This window comes from Tachysurus vachellii, chromosome 3 (assembly GCF_030014155.1).
Source record: "Tachysurus vachellii isolate PV-2020 chromosome 3, HZAU_Pvac_v1, whole genome shotgun sequence".
Classification (NCBI taxonomy): domain Eukaryota; kingdom Metazoa; phylum Chordata; class Actinopteri; order Siluriformes; family Bagridae; genus Tachysurus; species Tachysurus vachellii.
This window is the reverse complement of record NC_083462.1, coordinates 21,766,862-21,791,984: the sequence shown is the minus strand read 5'-3', so window position 1 is coordinate 21,791,984 and position 25,123 is coordinate 21,766,862. Positions and strand designations below refer to the sequence as shown.

General features: G+C 37.3%; 2 protein-coding genes across 2 annotated transcripts; one reads left to right on the top strand and one right to left on the bottom strand.

The window, feature by feature from the left end:
* xrn2 (5'-3' exoribonuclease 2) lies at positions 1-20,891 on the top strand. The gene is made up of 31 exons (XM_060866274.1): positions 1-251; positions 1,563-1,690; positions 1,809-1,920; positions 2,585-2,696; positions 2,911-2,969; positions 4,361-4,450; positions 4,533-4,605; positions 5,065-5,115; positions 6,011-6,168; positions 6,247-6,321; positions 6,473-6,606; positions 6,868-6,925; positions 7,018-7,125; positions 7,263-7,307; positions 8,246-8,389; positions 8,594-8,638; positions 8,955-9,049; positions 9,580-9,715; positions 10,937-11,044; positions 11,162-11,251; positions 11,341-11,413; positions 11,588-11,671; positions 12,202-12,299; positions 12,484-12,563; positions 12,671-12,727; positions 12,914-12,982; positions 13,144-13,272; positions 13,998-14,149; positions 17,367-17,427; positions 20,326-20,461; positions 20,641-20,891. Exons 1-31 carry the CDS (start codon positions 177-179, stop codon positions 20,701-20,703), a joined length of 2,898 nt encoding a protein of 965 aa, XP_060722257.1. The 5' UTR covers positions 1-176; the 3' UTR covers positions 20,704-20,891.
* A 1,256-nt stretch (positions 20,892-22,147) lies between these two features.
* Positions 22,148-23,857, bottom strand: nkx2.4b (NK2 homeobox 4b). Its single transcript, XM_060864976.1, has 2 exons — positions 23,473-23,857; positions 22,148-22,776 (listed from the first exon to the last, which is right to left on the bottom strand). Exons 1-2 carry the CDS (start codon positions 23,855-23,857, stop codon positions 22,148-22,150), a joined length of 1,014 nt encoding a protein of 337 aa, XP_060720959.1.
* Between the last annotated feature and the right edge of the window lie 1,266 nt (positions 23,858-25,123).

The following is a 25,123-nucleotide window of genomic DNA, read 5'->3' as shown; positions in this document are numbered from 1 at the left end:
TGAACCCGGACATGAATCTTGTGCTATGCTATAAACGTAGCCGATTCGATAACATAATAAACGCGTTGTCATTTATTTGTGGTAACGCTGGCGGTTTTTGTTGCTAGCGTCACTTTAGTTGTTTTTAACGCTCTTTTTTTTTAAAAAAAACACAAAACAAGACATTTTAACTGAAGATGGGAGTCCCCGCATTTTTCCGCTGGCTGAGTCGGAAGTATCCGTCTATAATTGTACACTGCGTGGAGGAGAAGGTATGCTAACATGCTAACAAGCGAGCTAGCAAAACAAGCGGCTAAGCTAAGCACGGGCGCCCGTGTAGTGTTTACGATTTCACAAAACATCACAAAACATCAAATGTTATTTATTTTGACCAAAGTTTGACTAGTAAATTACTCTTGTTCTCATTTACGATTGGATCCGTGTATCTGAAACGCTTATCTACAACGTGTATTTATAAACCGAGACATTTTAACGCGTTTAAATCGCTCTGTTAGATTAACTAGTGTTAGTGTAAACATAACAGTATAACCAACGTCGAGGGGAAAGTAACTGATGCAGTGTAATATTCAAAGCCGCCAGATGATATCACGGGCGAATTTGCATATTCAATGAGCTGCTTGAATATTTAATGAGCTGCTAGCATATTTATATTTTACATTTATATTTCTGGCATTTAGCAGACATACGTACATTTTAGATCCATACTTACATTTTGTTTCTATTTATAAAACTGAGCAGTTCAGGTTTAAGGGCCTTGCTCAGGAGCCCAACAGAACTCAAGACCTCCTGATCAGTAGTCCAACACCTTAACCACTGTTCTACCACATCCCCACATCTAGAATGGTGCTTTATACTATTAGACGCCTTATATTATATGTAGAATAGACAATAGAGAGATAATTTATCAGTACAAACTATTTCTACACAGTGGTGCAAAAGTAGTGAGAAAATTGGCATAATGGAAAATGTTTGTGACTTCATTCCGGTGTCTGTCAATTAGTTTTGTAAAAAAAAAAAAAATACATACGTCTGTAATGGCAAGTAGTGTGTAGATGAACGTCTAAGTGAATTTGCTGCGGTAATTGTAAAAACACAATGCTTTGAGGGTCAGTGAGACATTGTGCCTGCTATAGGCTTTAACTATGCTGATTTATTCCTGTGACAGGCATTCTTTTAAAAAATCAGAAACCCACTGGTCTGTAGAAACCCTGAAAGCTGCTAAAGGACATTGCAAAGCCACCATATAACTCTTGCAATGACCAAGATATTTTGCATTTAAACATGAAGAAAAAAGTAAACTTGAACCAGAAACAAGTATTGTAAACACTGCAGCTTGTAGCCAAACTTCATACTAAAAAGTAAAAACTTGCTTCAGTAGAACCTCTGTTAGAACTGGATAATCATTGCATTAATACAGACTAAAGGAAATTCGATTATAAGATTATTCTCTTATCATGTGTCTGTGTAATGTGTATCCCTGGTTCTTTGTTCCACTGTTGCTGGAATTTTCTGTCACCCAATGAAACTGAGGAATCTACATTTGCCTGTTGGGTTTCTTTCAGTCTAAAGAGTGCAATGGAGTCCGGATACCTGTCGATACAACGAAGCCCAACCCAAACGAGGTGGAGTTTGACAACCTCTATTTGGACATGAATGGAATCATCCACCCATGCACACACCCTGAAGACAAGTGAGTACTCTACACTTAATAGAAGTTAAAGCAATGATGTTGTCTTTTTTTTTTTTTCCCCCCCAAGACATTTACTGATGTGTTTGTTTTTTTTTTTATATCTTGTTTGTTTTTCCAGGCCTGCACCCAAGAACGAAGATGAAATGATGGTCGCTATTTTTGAGTACATCGACCGGCTCTTCAACATTATTCGTCCAAGAAGAGTTCTTTACATGGCCATCGATGGTGTTGTAAGTATTCATACTCTGCATGTGGCCCTTCACCAGTCAGACTGCTTGTTGAATTGTGTTGAATTTTGACTGACTTTGAAATTCAATAATTGTAGGTAAATCAGCTCAAAATTCAACCAGGCTTTTTACCCGTGGCTTAAAAGGGAACAAAGATTATACCGTGTTCATAACTAATCTATAGCCATGTGCACTTTTGGTCTGAGTCCCACAGTTCTCTTTCATTTAACAGTAAAATATGTAATAAAGTACTGATTTACTTGTTATCCTGTTACATTTGTCTTGTCTTTGTTGTTTAATTTTGAACTTCTCTGTTGTGACCGTCATTTTCTTGCCAGGGTGTTAAATGAGTAAAGTTTTGGCTAAAACCACAGTCTATATTTTTATGATTAATGTATATTTCCTGTCATGCCAGTAATGCCTGAAAATGAGAGAAACTTGGAGAAAGATATATATATATATATATATATATATATATATATATATATATATATATATATATATATATATATATATATATATATATATTTATTTATTATTATTTATTTATTTATTTATTTTTTTTTTTTTTTTTTTTTTTTTTTTTTTTTAAATAAGGTTATATTTAAACAACTGACAGGTTTTCATGGTCGTGCCCTTCTTTCAATGCCGTGTGTCTTTCTGTTAGGCTCCTCGTGCCAAAATGAACCAGCAGCGATCCAGAAGATTCCGAGCCTCCAAGGAAGGAGTGGAGCTTGTGGAAGAAAAAAAGAGAATGAGAGAGGAAGTTTTAGATAGAGGTATGGACCTTGTGCTCATCAACTCTTGTTTCATCAACACTGTTGCTTGGTTGCACTTTATTTTTGGAGCATCATTATAGATGCTCTTCATTCTGTTTGTAGTGTGCTTCATTAGTTTTTTCCCCACGGTTGTATGTTTAAATGTGCTCAGAGTGAGAGTTTTATGAATATAATTGCTTTTTGTAAAGTTAATATTGCTTTTTGTTTTTACAAGGTGGTTACCTGCCCCCAGAAGAAATAAAAGAGCGGTTTGACAGCAACTGCATCACTCCAGTAAGTCCTGCGTGCCTCAGTCTTCAACTTCTGTGTAAGAGAGGAAATTTTCTCAGGCTTTCAGCTGCATGCAAATCATCAGAATCAGGTTTATTAGCCAAGTGTGTTGACGCACACAAGGATTTTGGTTCCAGCTGTTTGTGACTCTCAAAAGTACAGACATAAATAACACTATACTATACAAGATATTACAGACTCTACAAGACGGGTATGGGTATTAAATATGAATACAGAATTTATGACATTAGTTATGTACATAGTGTGAGAGCGCATCGGAGTGCAAATAACAGTATTGTGTATTATGCTTTTTGTACAATATGCAGCAGCAGTAGTGTGTGTGTAATAAATATATATATATATATATATATATATATATATATATATATATATATATATATATATATATATATATATATATATATATATATATATATATATATATATATATAGATATGGATATGGATGATGTGATGACTGACAGCTCTGATAATGCAGTACTTATAGATACGAAGCAGGGAATAGAATTATGGTGAGTTGTTAATCAGGGTGATTTCCTGGGGAAAGAAACTGTTCCTGTGTCTGGCAGTTTTGGTAAACAAAATATGTCCTATCAAATCATGACCACGTCTGAAGAAGAAATAAAGTAAAGTAATAGCATTGTGAGATCAATTTAGATCAGCAGTATGGTGCAAATATGGTGGCTTTTCAGTAGTATAGTTATTAAAGGTGCAGCTATGCTCATGCACATGTCCAATGATCATTAAAAAAAGCTGTGTAAAGTAATGAAAATATTGCAATGACATTTCAAACAAAAATATAGTTATCTCTAGGCTGTAAGGGGAAGCTGGTTTGACATCATTTTCCCACTGCTTCTGATTAGGTGTTATTCTTGTAACAAATCTAAACTTTCTGTCTATTCCTGGTCGTGTTTCTTCCAGTTGTGTCGACATCCAATTAAAATACTCCGCTTTGTTTGTTATATCTGAGTTTGTGAAAACCCCAAGCTGTTGACTGTCTTAGCACAGAAACCTGGTTACTGGCCAACCCTCCTAACACAGATACACACTCCCTCTCAGCCAATCATGTTAACCACACAACAGCACAGAGCGTAAAGAAAATTGAGAGGACGGAGGTTGCTGCACCTTTTATTTTTAAAATTGTGGCAATTCTGGTCCGGGGAAGATGGATTGGATTTATTGATTTCTGCTGTTAAATGCACCTAGATATTTTTCTGCTGAAATTAATACTCGAATCTCTATCACAACAAACACTGACCATGACAGGGGTGTAGTTTAGAATTTTAGTTTGATTGTTTTTATAAAAATCAAATATCAAAATTTGATATTGCGAATAAAACAAATTTCAGAACTGTTTTGTGTTTTCCTGTAAAGGGCACTGAGTTCATGGACAACTTGGCCAAATGTTTGCGCTACTACGTTGCAGACAGACTGAGCAATGATCCCGGCTGGAGGAATGTTACAGTAGGTTATACAGCATTTATAGTATTCAGTATAGTATTTATTGCCTCTCTAAAGTGCAGCATGGGTTTGATTTGTTTTGCAGGTCTTTCTGTCTGATGCCAGTGTTCCTGGAGAAGGGGAACATAAAATCATGGATTTCATCAGGAGACAGAGAGGTAGGTTTCCGAACCAAGTGCTGACTAATGGCATAGGTAAAGACTGCTATTTATTTACGTATAAATGTAGTTTAGTAATGTATTAATGCTCCTACTGGGAAGACCAGTAAAGCAAACATCATGCCCCGTCCCATCAACAGAACAATGTGCAGAGTTGACATGGCTACCGTTTAATTGTTAGTTACTATTTATTACAAGTAGCATGGTAAAGACTCATGGTCATACTGTTAACGTTTAAAAAAAAAAAAAAAAAAAACTTTTTCCCAGTTAGTATTAATCAGATCTCTTGTACTGAAACGATCCTCTACTTTTTCATTTTGTTTGATGGTGCATGATAAATGTTTCCTGTCTTTTAGCTATTTTTTTAATCCAGGACTTGGTTTTTGTTTCCTCTCTTCCTTTTTTTTTTATTTTTTATTTTTATTTTTATTTTTATTATTTTTATTTTTAAAAACTCAGCTCAACCCAGTCATGACCCTAATACACACCACTGTCTCTGTGGTGCTGATGGTAAGTGAATGTTTTTCATTACATTTGTTCTATTCTCTTAACTATTACACCCATCAAAGAGATGAGCTTTGTACTGTAACGCATTGATTCACAGTAAAATCCCCCCTGTATTTGTGTCTACACTAGATAGAAATTGTTGTAATAAACTTATTGGTGCTTGAAGTACTGAACTCTCTATTATTGCTTAAAACCTTCTATGATTAGGAGCGATTAGAAGCCATGCAATATAACGATAAGGACTGTAGCAATCGATGGGGTGTGATGCCTTTGTGGCTGAGGGATGCCAGAGGAAAAATATTGGGTCTAGATAGGTTTGAAATGAACTTATAGGTTTATAATTCTTTCAACTGCACTTTCATGTCCCTGTTATTGCTGTGCAACATAACTGCATTTATCATTTGCATGTGTGACACATAATTGAAGAGTGTCAGCAAGAATCTGACTGGAAAGGTGTATGACAGTAGTGAGACCAATTAAGCTGTATGGGTTAGAGACTGGAACAGTGAGGAGCTGGAGGTAGCAGAGATGAGGATGTTGAGGTTTTCTTTAGGAGTGACGAGGATGGAGAGGATTAAGAACGAGCACATAAGAGGGTCAGCTCATTGAGTGCATGTGACCGAACAAAGACTAAACAAGAGCTTAGTTTAGCCAATCAGGCAGGGTCTTCACCATAACCAACCCCATAGAGAAGAAAATAAAAATGATTACATTCCTCTGATAAAATTTGCAAATGTAGACCTTTAGCATTGCTTTTAAATACTTCAGTAGTATTTTAACGGTTGGTTTGTGTTTCCTCTTCCTAATTTTGCCTTGGCAGTTTTCCTTTCTAATCTTTCTTAGAATTTCTAGGTTTGTTTTTTTTTTCTTAATAAGCTGTAAACCTTCTTCTCACTAGCTGATCTAATTATGTTGGGTCTGGCAACGCATGAGCCCAACTTCACCATCATCCGTGAGGAGTTCAAGCCTAACAAACCCAGACCATGTTCCCTGTGTGGACAGGTTGGACATGAAATTAAAGAGTGCCAGGGTGTTGCCAGGGAGAAGAAAGGAGAGGTAAAACAAATAAAGAAATAAATCTTAGAACTTCTCTTTGTTCTTTCTGCAACTAATCTGGTGACTTCTTGCCTCCAGCATGATGAATTTGCTGACAGCATGCCAGCATCTGAGCAGGAGTTTATTTTCATTCGATTGTCTGTCCTGCGTGAGGTTTGTATGCATGTTTACCACACACTGAAAATTATACTGGAGTATAAACAAGTTAACATGTAGCTGACTCGTTTTTAGTCTGACTCGAGTTCCCATATTTACACTGTTGCTCCTTTCTTATTGAGCCTTTATCACTGTCATTTCTCTACAGTATCTGGAGCGAGAGTTAACCATGGCCAGCCTGCCTTTTCCCTTTAACTTTGAGAGAAGTGTTGACGACTGGGTTTTCATGTGCTTCTTCGTGGGAAATGATTTTCTGCCACACTTGCCGTCTTTAGAAATCAGGTACCTCAAGATATCTATTCGTTTTTTATCCACCCTTTTCTGTTTGCTAGTATTTTCCAGACTTGGTCATGTCAGCAGGTAGAATGCAAATTCTTCATCTAGGGCAAAGAAATGTACAGTATGCCTCAACTGATTTTATTTGTTTAGTTTTCTGTTCATATTGTTTTTAGCTCAAACAAAACCGTTATATAGAAATGTGTATAAGCCCAGAAAAAAATTGCTTTAATTTACTTCATCCTGATGCGCTTGTGTTGCTTTCAGAGAGGGTGCCATTGACCGGCTTGTGGGTATTTACAAAGACGTTGTGCACAAGACTGGGGTAACGAACACTTTTCCTTTAATATTTTCAGAACTGTGATCAGGCCAAAATAGCTTGAGAGACACTTTATAAAAATGGTCCTTTTTCTGCAGGGATACCTCACAGAAAATGGTTATGTCAACCTAGAGAGAGTGGAGCTCATCATGCAGGCTGTGGGAGTTGCCGAGGACAACATATTCAAAAAGCGCAAAGAAGACGAGGTACAGCATTCGGCTTTAATACAAGAGAATAACGAACGATTTGATCAGCACTCTCCCATGTGTCTTTCTTAGCACTGACATGATTCCTCTGTTATTCCATTTGTGTGGTTACGTGAGTGCTTGTTTGTTTGTTGTAGGAAAATTTCAAAAGGAGAACAAAGGAAAAGAAGAAACGCATGAAGGTGAGTGGACTTCATTTCTTCTTTCTTGAATGTCACTTTTTTAATATAAATCCAGATGTTCACACTTGTCCTGCATCCAAGAGGAATATAACAGCATGTCTACAGTAAATCCGCATTAACATCGTTTATCTGCTGGAATTTAACATTTGCTTATTGCTTTTGTCTCTAGTCTTCTTTTTTCCTGTTTGCGCCATGTTTACATTGTTCACTGGTTATTTATGATAAAAATTACCAGTAAATTCTATTATAAAATTGACATGGATTGGTTGATTATTCTTTTTCTGTCTAAACTGAACTCTAAACTCTAAACTGTATTATTCCGTAACCTAGACATGGGTCCTTTACCAATTTGAATGAAATTTATTTTTTTTTTTTTAAACAAGCCGTTTGTTTTGCGTCAAATGTGTTCGGCTTAACCGGTCTCATTTAAACTGTGGCTTCTAGTATTTTACATATTCGTGTGTGTGAATATAATGCTGTAACAACATTAACCTGTTCCATTTCCCAAACAGGAATTCTGTTATTGCACCTAGAAAAAGATTTCTAGACCTCATCACATCAACTTTCCCACAGTTTAACATTCTAGGTTTTTTTTTTTTTTTTTTTTTTTTCCCCCCCCTGACTGCCTCTTTGCCAACATTAGTTAAAGTTCTATCAGTGCATTGTAATGTCTTTCTGTGGCACTTTTTTACTCTGGTGTGGGCAGCAAGGTTGCTGAGCCGTGAGAGAGCGTATAACCAGCATCACGTCTATTTAATAGAAAAAATTCCATCTTTTCAGTGTTTTTCCTGAAGAGCAGAACAATCAGTAGTAATGCTTTTAATGTATCAAATCAAGGTTCACCTCATGTAGTTGTTGGGTTTATTAAAAAAACAAAATATTTGTGTTGAACGAGAAAGTATACAGTATTCAAAGTCTCATGTGTGTGTGTCTCATAGGCAGAACGAGGTCCCGCATTTGTCGCAGGAGGCCAGTTTGCCCCTCGTGCTTTGGGAGGACGAGACCAGCCAATGCCTATACACAACGCTCGACATACAGCATATGATATGAGGATGCAGGGCATTAACTACCAGCAGAACAAGGTACGTCTCACACTAGAGCTGTCTGCCAGTGCATATTTCTCTCCACACTTTTTTACGTGTGTCCCTTAATGCTGATCTAACTTATTTAAAGATGTGGTTTTCCATTTTAAATCCCTGTCTATCCCCCCCCCCACACACACACACACACACACACACACACACACACATTTATTGCTTGTCCTTTTTTCCCACCCAAACCTGCAGGATGCTGCCAGTTCGTTAAAAGCCACGTTGAAAAATGGGGGAAAGGCAAGTATATAAATTTTTATTATCTGCAGGATTTTTTTGTATAGCCTTAATAGTCCACCTTGATTAAAAGCGTTTTTCTCCATTTTATGTAGTCTATATAATTGCCGTCATCCCGGTTTACATGCAGTTAATTAATCTTAGTTTCAATATATTAATGTATAACATTTTAATTTTGATACAATTGTCAATATAGAATTTAAAGGACTGGATTGATTGTTTTGCAGTCATACAGTAATATAAGCCTCAATAGGTCTTGTTCTGTTAATACCACAGTACATACTTCGAAAACACGTTTCCGCTGTTAATTTCTTCTCAGGAACCCCCAGGGCCGAGCAACAGTGCAGACAGCCACGGTGTAAAGAGGAAAGCAGAAAACAGTGACAGTGAGCCAGAGCCTGAAGATAACGTCAGGTGATGATCTAATTGTTGCCCACCATTACACCTCATTAATCCCCCTCTTCCCCCTCCTGCTCAGCTTCGGTGGTGGCCTCTTCCACAAGTGCCAGTGATTAATATGGAAAGGGGAATATGCACTGAATATTCCTTTGTGATGCACTTGTCAAAACTGTTAAATCCGTTGGGCTAAATTGGTATTCATAGCAGTATTTCTTGCCCCAATGGGGACGCGTTGAGGATCGGCTCGACAGATGCCGCTCGTCCTTGATTACATGAGTGGAGTGCTTCTGTGTTTCTAGAGTCCACCAAATTTGTGTTTCTGGGCCAGCCAAAAATATTTATGAGGTTGTGAATATGCATGGAAGAAACATGATGTTTCTGACTCACAAAACCAGCCCAGCTGAGTTAATTCAAATAAATTATTTCAGTATTCTCTTTTTTAATTCCAGGCTTGAGCCAGGCTTCAGAGTGTAGGTTGTGAATAGTTTATCCTTTTCTTTTTGAGGTAGACTGTCAGCTGATTTTTAATTTTTCATATTTTATAGGTTGTGGGAGTCTGGCTGGAAGCAGCGGTACTACAAAAGCAAATTTGACGTGGATGAGACTGATGATGAATTTCGTAAAAAGGTGGTCAAGGCTTATGTGGAGGGCCTCTGCTGGGTTCTTAGATATTACTACCAGGTAGGTGACTAAATATGATCTTATAATGATAAATACTACACTTACCTGTTTCTTGCTGGGTACACTTTTTTTTTCTTTTTTTTTTTTTTTAACTCTGCCAGCTGTAATTCAGACAATTGGGTTGTTAATGCATTCATCTATGTATTAGAAGTGTCCTTCCAAATCGAAAGTAATGTCATGACGATAATATTTTTGCGGCTGACTGTAAATGAACCTCACAGGCCAACTTAGGTTGTATGTAGGTGTTTAATTTGCAGGGCTAATCATACTATACTATAATCATTCAGATACTATAATCTGAAAACTGCAGTACCGTCTTTTTTTTTTCCTTTGATTTAAGAAATTAACAAGTTATAACTGTTGTACTAATATGTATTTGTTTCCTGTTAATATTAACTTCTAGATTGCCTTCTGTTCACCTCTTTATGGTATTATATTGCCTTTTGTCTGCCTTCACCTTCAAAGGCCAATATTATTTAGTCAGTTTAAAATACAGGTCTTGCTCTTTAGCGGTAAATTGAATAATTAGTTGTGCACATCTCCAGCAGATCCCAGTTTGATTAGGGTTCTGGCTAAGGGATTTGTGTGCAGTAAATAAGAGCTCATGTACATGCTATGGCTTGTTTGCCTCCACGTGCTTCACTCCTACGGGATTCGCTGAAAAAATTTATTTTGAGCTCTCACAACTGCCGGAGATGCTTCTGCTGCCCTCTGCCACGTATTAATGCTTTTTGTTGCAAACGTGTATATGGAGGGAGAGTGTATATTTGCGAGGCTACTGAAAGGTGTATGAAGGACATTTATGTGTATTAGGAGTAAATATGCATGTTTGCTTATGTTTAACCTTCCACATGTGGGGGGGTTTAGAAGGTTGTACACTTTTTAAAACCATGGGTTTATTGGTATTACATCAGTATGAGTTTTTTTTATGTTATCCGCAAACAATTACAGATTAGTCTTTTACATTGATGTACATATAAAATGGTTTCTTTTTTAATATAACAGTTTTAAACTATGCTAAAGTGAGGGATTATTTTGATTCATACATGGAGCGTGTGGATGCACGTCATTTTGTGTCCAGAAATGTGCCATCTGTAGTGTCTTGTATTGTCAGAGCCCATGGAAACAAACATTGCTAGGCATAAAGGCTGAGGTTTAAATCATTATTTTGCTATATTGGAAGCAAATTGACGGTTCATTAACGTCCTGACTCTTTTACAGGGCTGTGCATCCTGGAAGTGGTACTTTCCATTCCACTATGCACCGTTTGCATCTGACTTCAAAGATATCACAGACATGTTCACAGACTTTGAAAAAGGGACCAAGCCGGTAGGTGGAACGGGAGAGCACGAAGGTGTTTTTTTTGCCTTTTGAAAATATGAATGTATACATATAACAAAAAGCTACAATAACATTTTTGTGTATGGCTACATTTTTTGCTCATAGTTCAAACCTCTAGAGCAGCTAATGGGTGTGTTTCCTGCTGCCAGTGGGAACTTTCTGCCACCAACATGGAGGGAACTGATGTCCAACCCAGTAAGTCCGCTTTCAGTACAGTGAATATAATATAAAACACTGTCACTTCATATGAATTTATTAAGCGTTGTGCAATCCGTGTTAAACAGGACTCACCCATCATTGACTTCTATCCTGAAGACTTTGCGATTGATTTGAATGGGAAGAAATACGCCTGGCAGGGTAACCAAGATTCAGCACACAATGTGCCATTGTCTAACTTTACTTCGTTCTCTGTGTCTCTCTCTCTCTCTCTCTCTCTCTCTCTCTCTCTCTCTCTCTCTCTCTCTCTCTCTCTCTCTCTCTCTCTCTCTCTCTCTCTCTTGTTGATTGTGATCATGTCCTTGTTATTTAAAGGTGTTGCTTTGTTGCCGTTTGTTGATGAACTCAGGCTGCGGGCAGCCTTAGAAAAGGTCTATCCTGATTTAAGCCCAGAAGAAGGTGAGTGCTGAAAGACTCCTATCTTCCATTTTTATTACTAAAGCTATTTCTACTACTAGCCATGGGGGGAAGGCTCCCATCTAGAAGCGTTGTGTTGGGTGGACAAATCATGATTTCATTAGCCAGTCCAAGTAAAAGTTGCTAGTCCCATGTTTTAGTCGTCATGAAAACCTAATTGTTGGGGTAGTTAAGCACATAATACACACATGAGTTCTCACTAGAGGGACAAGTCTCGGGGCCTACAACTTTTTCATTGTAACTTTGAACAAATGTTTTAAACTCATGGTATCTTAAGTATGTATGTAGCCTAGTGAGCCAGCATTAATGTATTCAATGCTAGAGATTTAAGCACTTATGTACGTCGCTCTGGATAAGGGCGTCTGCCAAATGCTGTAAATGTTAGGATAAATTATTTTAAATGTCAATGGACTAATTTGTGCTAATGTTAAATGAAATGAAAGTCTTAATCTAATTTTGGGATTGATTTTTACCGAATGTGGTGGTGGTTTATTTATTTTTTTCTCCTCCAGTCAGAAGAAATAGTCTGGGCAGTGATGTGTTTTTTGTGGGCAAAACCCACCCTCTGTTTGACTTCATCGAGGAACTCTATAGGTCAGAAACTAATGAGGTACGAAATGTTTTTTCCTTTGACCGAATTTCTAAACGAAAATTTGAAGTTGTAACGCTGTTGTGGTTTTTCGATTGTAACAATGCAGTGCTAAAGTTATGGTTCATCACTTCAGAGACTACTGTAAAGAACACTGTCCTGTGCTGTCCATCCTGACACTTTATTTCTCTGAATCTTCATTCAGGGCACTGAGATTCCTCCAGAGCTGTGCTTTGGTATCCAAGGTACATTATCTCTCGACGAAGATCCTATTCTACCAGACAAGTAAGGAGCACCTGCTGTATCTTCAGTCCTTAGCCTTGTATATGCTTCTTAATCTGAGCTATATGAATCAGTTCTAATACATTTTTTTCCATCCCCTCTTTTCTCAGACCTGTAGAATCTCCAATCCCCATGTTGAGGGATATTCCCTGCAGCAGTGCAGTTGGGTAAGTTTTTTTGCATTTATTTTAAAAATGGCTCCCCACTACTGCAGGATTTAGAAACCTCTTTGGCCTTTTGTGAATACGATTGAGTACCTTGGCAGTTGACTTCCAAGGATTGAAGCTTTTCCTAGAGTTTATTCCCTTTTTATATTTAATTTTTTTTATTAATAATGCATCTTTTGTTTTCAGAATCAGGTTCATGGATCCACAGTATGAAGACAACTATGTGTTCAAGGCAGTCATCCTTTCTGGGGCAAAGTATGTTCAGATGCTCCTCTTAATTAGAAATGAAAATTTACTAAATTACGAAAAATATATATATATATATATATATATATATATATATATATATATATATATATATATATATATATATATATATATATATAATAAAAATAAAAACTATTGTTTGCTTCCAGGATTCCCAATAAAGTGTTGAAGCCTGGTGACTGGGAAAGGTCTAACCACCAACCATGGAGACCCCAATTGGGCTTTAATCGTAACCGCCAGCAGATGCACCTGGACCAGTCTTCCTTCAGGACACTGGGGTAGGTGTGAGGCTTTACAGCATATTTTATAACCGATGATCTAAAAACAAATCCCTATGTATGTAGAAAAAACGTGGTTGTCCTAAGCAGGTTGTCCTCATTGTTTATAACAGAATGTCTCTGGCTATAATTTGTTTTATAACAAGCATAAGTGTTTGTTAAATTGTATTTCTTGGCTTTATCGCTGTGGTGTAAGCTGAATAGGCAGACAAGATATGTATAAAGAGCAAAAGTGGCTTAGAAGATAGTGGTCTTGTTTACATTCATGCATGGAGGAGAATTTTTGATTTAATTATTAGTTCAGAGCCGGTGAATTAAGCCAATTCCATGTAACTAGAGCAAGGTCCACGATACTGGTAAAGCATGATTGTTCTGTCAGTCTCTGGTCTGTTTCACTGAAAACTAGTACGGCTGCTTAAAAACTTTTAATTAAACATCTGGCAGATTCATCAGGATTGGGTTTGAAATGATGAATTATGCAGTGCATCATGCAAGTGTGGCAGTCACACAGATTTTTGCTTGCTGAAGCATAATCTCCTAATGAAAGCCATCATTGGGTTTAATTAGACCAATTGACAGGTGCTTACAGCCTTTTATAGTGAAGTAAGAAGCCAGAGTTATAATTCTTGCATTTATAGGGGAGGTGAAATGCTGGCAGATTTGGTGTGCAAGGTCATGTGTAAATACGTGTTAAACTGTGTTTTTTCCTCCCTGCCTTCAATCAGCCATCATATAAATAGCCATCAACATGGAGCAGATCAGCATGGCCACAGGCCTCCTCGAGTTGCCCCGAACATGGGTGGGCAGTACAGCACTGCCCCACCCCCCAGTACATATCGCCAAGGGAACTATCGGCCACCACTTCTTGATCACCAGCGTAAGTCTCTCACACGCGCTCTAATGTAGAACAGAATTTTGGGTGGGTGGGTTTGTTTATTTATTTATTTATTTTATTATATTTTATTTTACCTATAAAGCACTGTTTTGATTTGTAAATTTAATTTTAAGACTTTCTGATCTATTATGAACAGGTTTACGTACAGATAGTTATTGAGTCAAACTACACTTAGAATCGTTTTGTTCTAAAGCTCTAATGAAGCAAAGACTTTTGGAGAAACTATTATATAACCATTCCATCAATAAACAGATAAATGAAAGCTAAATTATACATTATAGTATGGTAGGTTTTTATATATATATATATATATATATATATATATATATATATATATATATATATATATATAATATGGCATGTTTGTGATTACAGTACAGTAATCTGAAGAAATTTTGAAGAGATGATTTAATACTCATTTTAAAATTCTTTTAAGGAAGATTGCAGTCCAAAATCATACAGTATTGTCCATAACGGTGTAAAAAATGCCTCATATAGCAACCAATTTTAAATTTATAATTTATCTTCAGCTGCATGTATGTAGTAATTTTCAAAGATCACGTAATTGTCGTCTTTCTGTTCACATAATGTTTTAGGATGTTCCATAACACTGAATTCTGAACAGTACTTGATATCTCTGTATGAGGGAAATCTTAATAGTGTCAGTGTTTTATCAAGTCATCTGGCTTTGTCGGAGAGGAAGCAGAGTATGACTCGAGAATAAACGGTGTTCGCTTCAGTCTTGCTTCACCGTGCTCACTTTGATGCATCATTTGCAAGTTGATGAGTAATCTCCTCTGGTGGCTGATGTATTCTGTGCAAGCTGAGGTCATCCTTCTAGCAATTAATGCAAATGTAGTCATGTCGAGTTGAAGGTGTATAAAGAAAAATACGTTTTTCCTTGACCTCGGTTTCTGCTTCTCATCTCCAACTATCCACCATGTTCTATTCTTATATGGCATTGAAGCTGGAGATGTAGTGGTGTGGGGGGTCAACATTAGACTCAGCATTGATTGTATGGTCAAAGGTTGAAACCTTCATGTTTCCTCACACTGTTAGCTTGTTATTCACCTTCTGTATCAACCCAATGATGCATTCTGGCCATTGTATCAGCTTGTAAATAAAGACTTGGCCATTAAAAATATGATCAGGAGAGGAGAAGGACAATGGTTTCACAGAAACACCTCCATTTTAGGAATCTGAGTTTTCCCTTGATTTAGGTGGTTAAATAGAAAACTCTTTACTTTATGGACACATCCATCCTTGCTGAAGTCTTTGCTGATTTAACTACATTTGGTGTAACTAAAATTGTGTGTTTTAATTAATAATAAATACTAATAATCATTTTACATATTTAAAATTCTCTGCTCAGTGTCTAACATATTTAAGTGTACGGTTCTCAGGCCTTGACCTCTGACTCGGATCAGTAGGGCTTGAAGCTTTCTCACTTCTGAGAGTAGCCAATATCTGTGAACCATCGTTGCACACAGTTTTGGTTGTGTTGGCTCTGAGGGAGTATGTTTGAGTAGTGCCATGAGAGGGGTAAAACCCTAGTTAACATTCCCCTTTCACTGGACCATCACCTCCTGTGGAGCCAGATCAGTGTGGAGTTAAAGACAGACTGCTGGCTTTTATTGACTAATTGAAACAGCTGGTGGTAAAGTAGTGAATTACGATCAGTAGGTTCAGTCATGAGTCTAATGAGTCTGTTTTGCTAACAGTTGCATTTTGTCGCAAAATGCTGGAGAAAAAAACATCCACAGCAACACAACCAGGAACGTTCATGTCCCTAAAGAGGTAGCTTGGTTCAAATTAAATCTTGTTAGAATGTTTAACAACATGCTATAGTTTCATCTTTTGAAAATGATGGCAAGCACTAGCCTAGCCACTATCTGAAAACCCTTCATTAAAAAAAATGCAGGAGCGCTAGCTAAACTGCTAAGATTATTTTACCAATCACTTATAGAATAGAATATGGGTGATTATTCCTCCATGTTTTTTATATAGGAAAATTAAAATGATGGGTTTAGATATGCTGTTTTAATTTTAATTTTTAAATTTTAATTTTTAATTTTAACACTGATTCTGTTGATTCACTGAAGGTCATCAGACCCTGTAAACGTGACACTATTGTATTCAGTGTATAGAACTGGTATTGCCATCATTGTGGGTCTATTACAGAGCTAGCAGTATGTCTGTGTTTACAAGATGTGCATTGGGACAGTGTAATCCCAGTGTTAAGTTAATGACGAGACAGTTTACAGAGGATTGCTGATGTAATCCCATTTGTCACCTGGTGTTCAGATCCTTTCTGCGCCTCTGTCCTCTAAGTCTAGTCTGGGTTTATTATGGATGAACTGATTGTAACGCCGTCTTTTAGGATGTATACAGAGCTCAGCCCAAGTGGGGGTGTTGGAAGATAATTAGGCTAATAGTGGGTGGTCCCTTTTGTTTTTCCTTTTTCTGGTCAGTATCTCTGAACCTGAGAGAATTGGACAGCGTCTTTGCAAGCCTTAACGCTGTCATTTGCATCCAGAATAGGACACCGTCCATTTGCAGGTGTAACTGATTATAACAAACATGGCAACGTTTCCTTTTTTCCCCCTCCCTCTAGAGCAGATTGGAACCTATGTTTGTAAATGACAGCCGAAGTTCTCGTCTTTACTCCCTGCTTCCCCCTACATCTCTCTCTCTCTCTCTCTCTCCCTCTACTCGGTCTCAGCCACTCACCAAGTCTTCTACTATAAAACAAACAAGTCTGAGCTCTGCAGCTGGTTATTGCCTTGGCAACGAGAGATTGGGTCGAAGCCACTCGCTACTTTTTTTTTTTTTTTGAAAGTGTGCCTTTGTCGAGGGGTTTGCCTCGCTGGAACTAGAGCACTTGAGCTCGGCACAATGTCGCCAGATGAATGCTTAGTTCATTTTGTAGGGGAAGAAATGCAAATGCAGACCTAAAACCCCCAACCCCTCCACCCCCTCAGGTACTGCTGTCATTAGAATCACTCCTGCTTAATTGTATCTCTGAAATCGCTTGGCTTTCAATATTTTGATTGCAACCAGTAAATCTGAAATGAACTGATTTAAAGCCTCAGTCAGACTGAAAATACGATGCTTTTTTCTTACATGCCGTTGTATAGGAAATCATTTTTTCATGACCTTGTGTGGCATATAAATAATATACACTTTGCTTTCTTAATAGATTCCAGGCAGCAGGGATTTCTGAGAAATGCACCGCCATCTCACTCACAGCAGAGTCCATGGTAAGTTTCCAACTTTATTCAATCTGTTCCATATTCACCATGTTTAAACTTCACCCCACTCGTGCTTAAGGTCAGCGATTGCTCCTTCTGACATCACACATACATTTCATCTCCTGAAGGACTTATTCATACGTGTAATATCTATACATTTTTGCTCATACATATGCAGCAGTGCCGCATGGATTGATCAGAATGTATTGCAAAGGGACTTTTACTGAATTCTTTTGAATATAGAAATCCTTTTTTCCTGGTAATACTTGGTCTCTTTCTCCCTTTCCTGTCCACTGTGGGAGGGCTTAGGGTGGAATTGGTTATTTTGCACAGGCTAAACAAATTTTCTTCTGAAGAGGTTTGCAGGACTTAATGAGGCAGCACTAATTCTGTTGGTCCAATATCGCCTCGGAGGCTGGGCCGCTGCGGTCACACAGACCGGCCATTGATTCTGGCTCCAGACCTCTTCAGGCACTAATCAGCTTCTTTTGGGTTCAAATTTTTAGGCCTGCCAGGCCTATTGTAGGCCTGTGTCACCTTAGGTCAGTAGTTATTAGTGGCGACTGTGCGCATTTCCTTTAAGCACTCAGGACAGACACAAATGAAATGCATAAAGGAACCTGGAGGAGGGATTATGGATTCCACTGTTGTTTGCTAAGGCAGGCATTGGGAAGGCTGTGACATGGTTGAGTAATGAGGGATGGTTAGGATTCCTCTTTTCTTATTCTCTGCTCAGTCTTATAGAGCCTGGATTAGAGGTGGCGTTGGTGTCCTGCTTTATGGATTGCCACATGTTGCAGATTTGCTATTCATAGAAACGAACAGTGTTTTGAGCTTTGTAGGAAATGACCAGAAAGTGTGGGGGAATGACATGAATCAGACCCCCCCCATTGCCTATTTTAATTTGATTTATTTATATTGTTAAAAACAAGTCTTTAATGCTCCATCACATTTCTGTGGCTGTTTCCTGTCTATAAACATGATTGGTGACGGTATTAAAAAAATCGCCTTTTTTTTTTTTTTTTTTTTTTTTTTCCCCCCCATTTCCTCTCTCCTCTCTCCCTACCACCATCATTTTACTCATAAATTTCTTATCTAAGGTAGCATTTTCTGTGATTTTTTTTTTTTTACTTTCACTTGCTCTGTAAGTTGTTTTGCTCATGCACTTTTCATTTAGTCTGTAAGGGTTTAGTAGTCCTTCTGTCAGTGTTGCAGGCCAGAATGTGGAACAGAAAGGAAATGCTCATTCTGCTAAGGCTGCGCTGGTGACTCAATAATCTGAGCTAAAATGCTTTTAAAATCCTTTCGGTATGTTCTGGAATTGTGTAGTCTTGTGTAGGTTCAAAACAGGATTTTGGTGAATAACTAAATGGTACTCCATGATGGAATAAGATGGTTTTTTTTTTTTGTTTGTTTGTTTTTTTTTTTGTTTTTTTTTTAACTTATTTTATTTAAGGTTTAAGAAATAAACATTTTGACTTCCTTCCCACGTTTCCCCAGTTCTGTTCACACTAGAGCTTTGGACTACTTTCCATCAAATTAATTGCAGACAAGATCAGTTAACCTGCTTGTCTGTTCACATAGGGCTAATGATAATTTGAATGGGATTAGAAGCACCTACATCAGTAATGTCCACAATCACAAAAAGATCTTTATAGAAATGCTCCACTACAGCAATTCCTTATTTAACACATTCTTTAATACCATGTGAGAATTTGCCTTGTTACTGACACATGCAAACTTGTTTTTCTTTATCACCATTGTATGCAACAAAAGTTAAATGCCAAATAAATATCAAAATATATGCTGAACTTGTTCAGTAAGGCAGATTAACTGTGGGGAAATCAGCATCTTGTAATTCAAAATGGTGCAATATGCAGAGAGTGCCTTCAATTTCAACTTTGAAATCTGCTACACAGTCAAATTTCCAACACCTAAAAAAACCTGAGGGCCAATTTCAAACAATCTGTTATTCAACGTGTTCTCACATCCTGTAATACTTTACACATGCAATCCCACTGGCTTCCTGAAGGCTTTAAAGTGAGAGTTGTCTCAGCACATGATGAAGACTGCCATCTGCAAACCAGTCCCCAGCAATTAGTTGTTTAAAGTCTAAAGTGTGTGTAATTTTTATTTATATATATATATATATATATATATATATATATATATATATATATATATATATATATATATATATATATATATATATATACATTTTTTTTTTTTTTTTATTTATTTTTATTACATATTACACACACAACACATTTGTTCATAAAAAAAAGATAAGGTCTGATTCGGGTTTCTTAAAAAAACATTTTTTTTTCCCCCTTCTTTCCTCTTCCATGGCACTCAGTACATTTTAATAATAACTGTAAATTATCAGTAAGGTCCAGGTTCTTGTTACTACATGTAGTAGAACAAAGACATGAAACATTTGGTATAAAAAAAAAAGAATATGGCACAATACCACACTGTCTTACTGACACTAGTATTGAAACATTCCATGTTGTTGATGTGTGGGGGTTTTTTGTGTTTCCTAAGTATCCTAACCCTGATATTTATTCCCTTTTTTATCTTCTCTAAAGTCTCTAAACATTCTTTTTCAAATGTAATTCCTGTCTGCTCTTTCTTTTTTTTTTTTCTCCCCCCTTCAGTATTGATCCATCATGTTTGTTTATTTGTTTGATTGTTGTTTTAACTTCCACCCCACTTTCTCCATGAATCATAAAAATGCTTTTACTGTAATCATTTTCAACATCACACCCTTAGCTCAGCACTTTAGCTAAGGCTAAATCAGAATATCTAGTATAATTACCTTAAACCAAGCTTAGCTAATGATTTATCTTTATTGCAGTTACTTCTTTGTGTGTGAGGGGTTTTGTTTCTTGATGTTTCTTTATCCAGGCCTCAGCACAGTGGTCATGGATGGGATCGTGCAATGCAGTCTCAAGTCTCTGCATACCAGCATAACATGCATAGAGGTCGTGGAGGAGCAGGTGGCTATCAGCAGCGTCCCCAGGATGATCGCAGACCACAGGAGGTGCGTGTGTGTTTATTGAACTCCTTGTTTTATAGTTAGTTAATAGTAGTCTTGGTCAATATTATTCAGTTAGTTGTTTTGTGCAACTCCTTAAATTCCAGTACTTAAACGAGCCTAAAATAATTTAAATTATGTTGCTAATTAATTTTTTTTTTTTTTAAAAACCTCTTCCCACCCAGGGTTATAATTCATCGAGAGGTTATGGTCTTCCTCCACCTGCAAGACGCTACAACTGGAACTGAATGATTGCCTTTTCAAAGGAGGATTCTGTATCCCTCTTTTTTCTTTCTTCAAACCTAACTTGTTTTTGGTGGGCTGTTGATTTGTTTTAAAACAAAAGGAAAAAAACCTGGTTTTACTCAGTATAACAGTTTTTATGTACTGATTTTTGTAATTCCTGTAAAATTTATGAAATACACAATCAAATACAGTCGTGTTTGTTTTTGTTTTTTATATATTCCATATGGGGGGTGTGTGTGTGTGTGTGTTTTGTAAGAGAGAGAATCCAAACAGTGGACATATTAAGTGTGTTCAAACACAGCTGAATATTCATAGGTTCACTATAATGGACAATTATAAATGTAGATCTCGGAGTCAAAACACTGTTTTAAATGAGAAAAGAATAATTGGGTTAATGGACAATAGTCGCAATAATCGGAATTCAGATGCATCTCCACATTTGGCTAAATAATTGATTGCATCATTTCTCCCGCTTTAGTTAAAAATAAAAACTAGTTTTAAATATTTATCACCTTGCCCCCTAAATATGTCTGTGATGTACTTTGATTTGAGGAATTATTTGTTGTAGAAAATATTTATTATAAACTTCTGATGGGATAGCAGCTGTTTAAAGTGGTATTATGAATTTTCATGAAAGCCATAGTGCAAGGAAACTTTAAATAAAATAATTTAAATAATTAATGACCGCTTTTCAGCCTATGGAGCAAGACTGAGAGTCTGCAGTTTCACCCTGAAAAAGATTGTCATCAATTAAGTCTGGCTGATGGTGTTAATCAGTTTATATTTGGAAATATAAACCAGTTTTTGTGATAGGAGAGATGCAGGGACTGTTCTTATAGCAGCAGTGCGTATTATTTCCTGACGATTATTAACCAAACAAATCAGAGTCGTTAATGGCTGTGTTAACATTTATTGAAACCCGTACTGTAAATCTTCAACTTAATATCTTTCCCAAAATAAAAAGATTAATTTCCCATTGCCTAGTAAAAAGCTGCAAATTATTCAGAATGTTTTTATTGTTAAATTTAATTCTTAGGAGTTTCAGAAGAAACTTTAAAATGTTCTTAAATTACAAAAAGTTTTCGCGTGAACAGCATAAAATCTTGCGGTGTCAAATGTGTCCTTTATACTTCTGCATCAAGTTCATCTAACAAGTTGAAAAGCATTTTTTTAAAAAAGCTTCATGAACAATAGTATAGAGAGAAAGAGAGAGATGTGTGAAAATAACAAGCCTTTTTTTTGCTGCATGTCCATCCACACCCTAATACAGCTTGGTTACAAACTCCAGCCGTGAGATATTATTTCTGGATGGATATAATCTAATAAAATCCTCACATTTGTACATGTTGAAATGCGCGTTTGTTTCTGTCTAGTGTTTTAAGTTGTTCTCCGGAGTCGTTAGAGGCCGTTTCCTGGTCTGGGCTCTCGTACAAAACGCGTATTCGCCTACCAAGTTCTGCCGTAGAGCAGGTTCGAGCCCGCCATGTTGTACTCCAGGAGGGCGGAGTCCAGGTGAGACAGGCCGGGGAGGTGCGCGCTGTGCAGCCCTGGCGGACTCGGTGCCATGTCGTCAAGCTCATCCGCTGCAGACGCTAACGTCTCCACTGTTTGGCTACGCTGCTGAAGTGGCCCCGCAGCCATGGCGACGTTTTGGCCTGAAGTCTGTGTGTCGGATCCGTTCTGACAGGGTTTACCGTCTTTGACGAGCACAGGCACGGTGACGCGCCTTGGTGAATGCTGCTGATGACACGCGTCCCCGCCGTCCTGCTGCTGCGGCTCGCGTGTCGCTTTGTCTTTGGCCTGACGTTTCATTTTGTAGCGGTGGTTCTGAAACCAGATCTTCACCTGGTTCGGTGTCAGGTGGATCAGACTGGCCAGGTGCTCGCGCTCGGGCGCAGACAGGTAGCGCTGCTGTTTGAATCTGCGCTCGAGTTCATACACCTGCGCCTGAGAAAAGAGCACACGACGTTTCCTGCGCGGAGCCGCGTGGAGAGTCACCATGGATTTGGCGTCCATTCCCGCGAGCGCACCCATATTCATGTTCATAGCACTGGAGGAGCCCATGAACCTAGGAACTTCAAAAGAAACAGGATATTAATAGGAGTAGGCTATTATTACAACAAAAATAAATTAAGACTCGTTAAGATGCGTTATAAAACTTTCAAGTGCATTTGTCAGAGTCAACATGCTATCATAATTATAATAATAAATTAGTTAAAATACCAATGTTAAAACTAAAAAACCCTTTTAACTACATTCAAATCCGTTTGCCTTAGTATAATCTAAATAAAACTCGTAGCAAGTTCCCCTTGTTAGTGTCCTTGACTATTTTATAGGTTACTGCAGGTACAGTTTGTGTTTGCAATTTGTTGTAACCAATACTAATTTAAATATTTGGAAAAAAATGTATTTAGTTAAAATTACATTTTTGTATTTGTAATAAAATATTTTTTTGAAAAATTCATATATATATATATATGTGTGTGTGTGTGTGTGTGTATAATATATATAATGCTTAATAATGTAATGATAATACGGTTCTGTTGGCCTATTTTGTTTTCTTTTTTACTTTATTTTATTAGGAATTTCAACTTTTCTTCTTTGACATGTTTAAGAATGTAGCTGTTTCTAGGTATTTGTTTTCTTTTACAGAATTAGCCCACTTTAAACAAGCAATATGCTGTTATATAGAATAATGCAAGGGTGGCTTTTTTCATTCAAAAATAATGATAACATTTGTTGTAATTATAAGATTTGTTGCATGAACTCACGGGCTGCGTAACGCGGCTCCGGGTTTGTTCCGTACCAGGCTGCGGTTGCAGCGCCGCTTCTCACGCTCTCTTGGTAAGTGGGCAGTTCCGCCACTCCGCCGAGACTCCCGTTACAGTATCCCGCCACGGCCGCGTGTGAGAACTGTGACATGCCGTGCGGCACGTGATAAGCTCCGTGGCTCACTCCGTGCTGCTGCTGCTGCTGGTGGTGGTGGTGTTGGTGATGGTGGTGGTGGTGCTGATGCTGCGCGCCCTGTGCAGTCGGAGGAGGAGGCTGCCGGTAAGCGCCCTCCATGCATGCGAACTTTTTAAAGCAGCTCTCCTCCAGCGGGCTCAGGATGTCGTTCACGGAGAAAGGCGTGGAGTGTTTCGGGCTCAGGGACATGGTTCAGCCCCCGCGCACGCAAAGATTGGTATGTGGTCGCGCTCCGACCGTCCGACACAACAATATAAAAAACCCCAGAAAATCCCTTGTAGAACGCCTGTGATGGCGTTGTGCGGTTACTCGTTTGCACGGTAAAAAAGCTCCAAGCGGATCGACACAGGAAGGGAAAGAGCCGTCTTTATCTCACTGCATGGTTCGTAACTGCGCGCGAGGGATACGACAAACACGGGAGGCGGAGCAACAGGAAGTTAAAAAACTACCGTGCGCATTCCACCCCCAAGGATGGCGTGGGTCCTGCCTCGTGCGTTTTGTTACATTTAGGACACATTCATAATGCTTTACATTATAAAGTACCAAAGTTTCTAATTTATTCTGTCTGATCTTCAACACGTTAAAATCCTCCCGGACACCCACAGTGTTACAATATCAGTTAGTAGAGTTTAATCTCCTTTACAACAGTCATCAGCAAGACCGTAATGTTTAATATTTATCTCACATGCAGTCAGATTTAATGATGTTGAAGCATAAATGTTTGCATCAGTCTGAGATAGCCAAAGCTAGTCCAACAAACCTTGATCCTAACACATTTCTTTGTTTTTATTTGTTTGTTCTTCTTTTGAATAGGCGTTAGAAAGAGTTTTGCTTCAAATAATACACTTTTAGGGTAAATTTCAAATACTGTTACTACTTCACTGAAAAATTACTTGTAGGCCTACATATAACTATAATTAATTTTATATAAAGCTGAAAAATCTATACACTGTATCCCGATGCTATCATAATTTATGTAGGGTAAAATCTTACTACTACTACTACTACTACTTATAATAATAATAATAATAATAATAATAATAATAATAATAATAATAATAATAATAATAACAACAATAACAATAATAATAATAATAATTGTTTATTATTATTATTATTATTATTATTGTTATTATTATTATTATTTACTTTTTATTATTATTATTGTTGTTGTTGTTATTAGTATTATTATTATTATTATTGTTGTTGTTAATTATTATTATTATTATTATTATTATTATTATTATTATTATTATTATTATTATTATTATTATGTACTTTTTACAAGTTACTAGACTAATAAATGAATGTGACAGTATTAATAATGTAATAATATTCTATATTAATGTATCGTTTATGACTAATAATTATTTATTGTTTGTTGTAGCGTGTAGGCTTTTCACGGTGAAAACACTTGGGTTATACATCTGCTTGTGCGGATTTCTAGTTACAGGC

Excerpts from the sequence above, each read along its gene's own strand:
- xrn2 (XM_060866274.1), top strand. The coding sequence starts at position 177 with ATGGGAGTCCCCGCATTTTTCCGCTGGCTGAGTCGGAAGTATCCGTCT. Across the intron at positions 11,252-11,340 it reads GGGAACTGATGTCCAACCCA|GACTCACCCATCATTGACTT; the intron begins GTAAGTCCGCTT and ends CGTGTTAAACAG. Across the intron at positions 20,462-20,640 it reads ATGATCGCAGACCACAGGAG|GGTTATAATTCATCGAGAGG; the intron begins GTGCGTGTGTGT and ends CTTCCCACCCAG.
- nkx2.4b (XM_060864976.1), bottom strand. The coding sequence starts at position 23,857 with ATGTCCCTGAGCCCGAAACACTCCACGCCTTTCTCCGTGAACGACATC. Across the intron at positions 22,777-23,472 it reads GGAGCCGCGTTACGCAGCCC|TTCCTAGGTTCATGGGCTCC; the intron begins GTGAGTTCATGC and ends TTTCTTTTGAAG.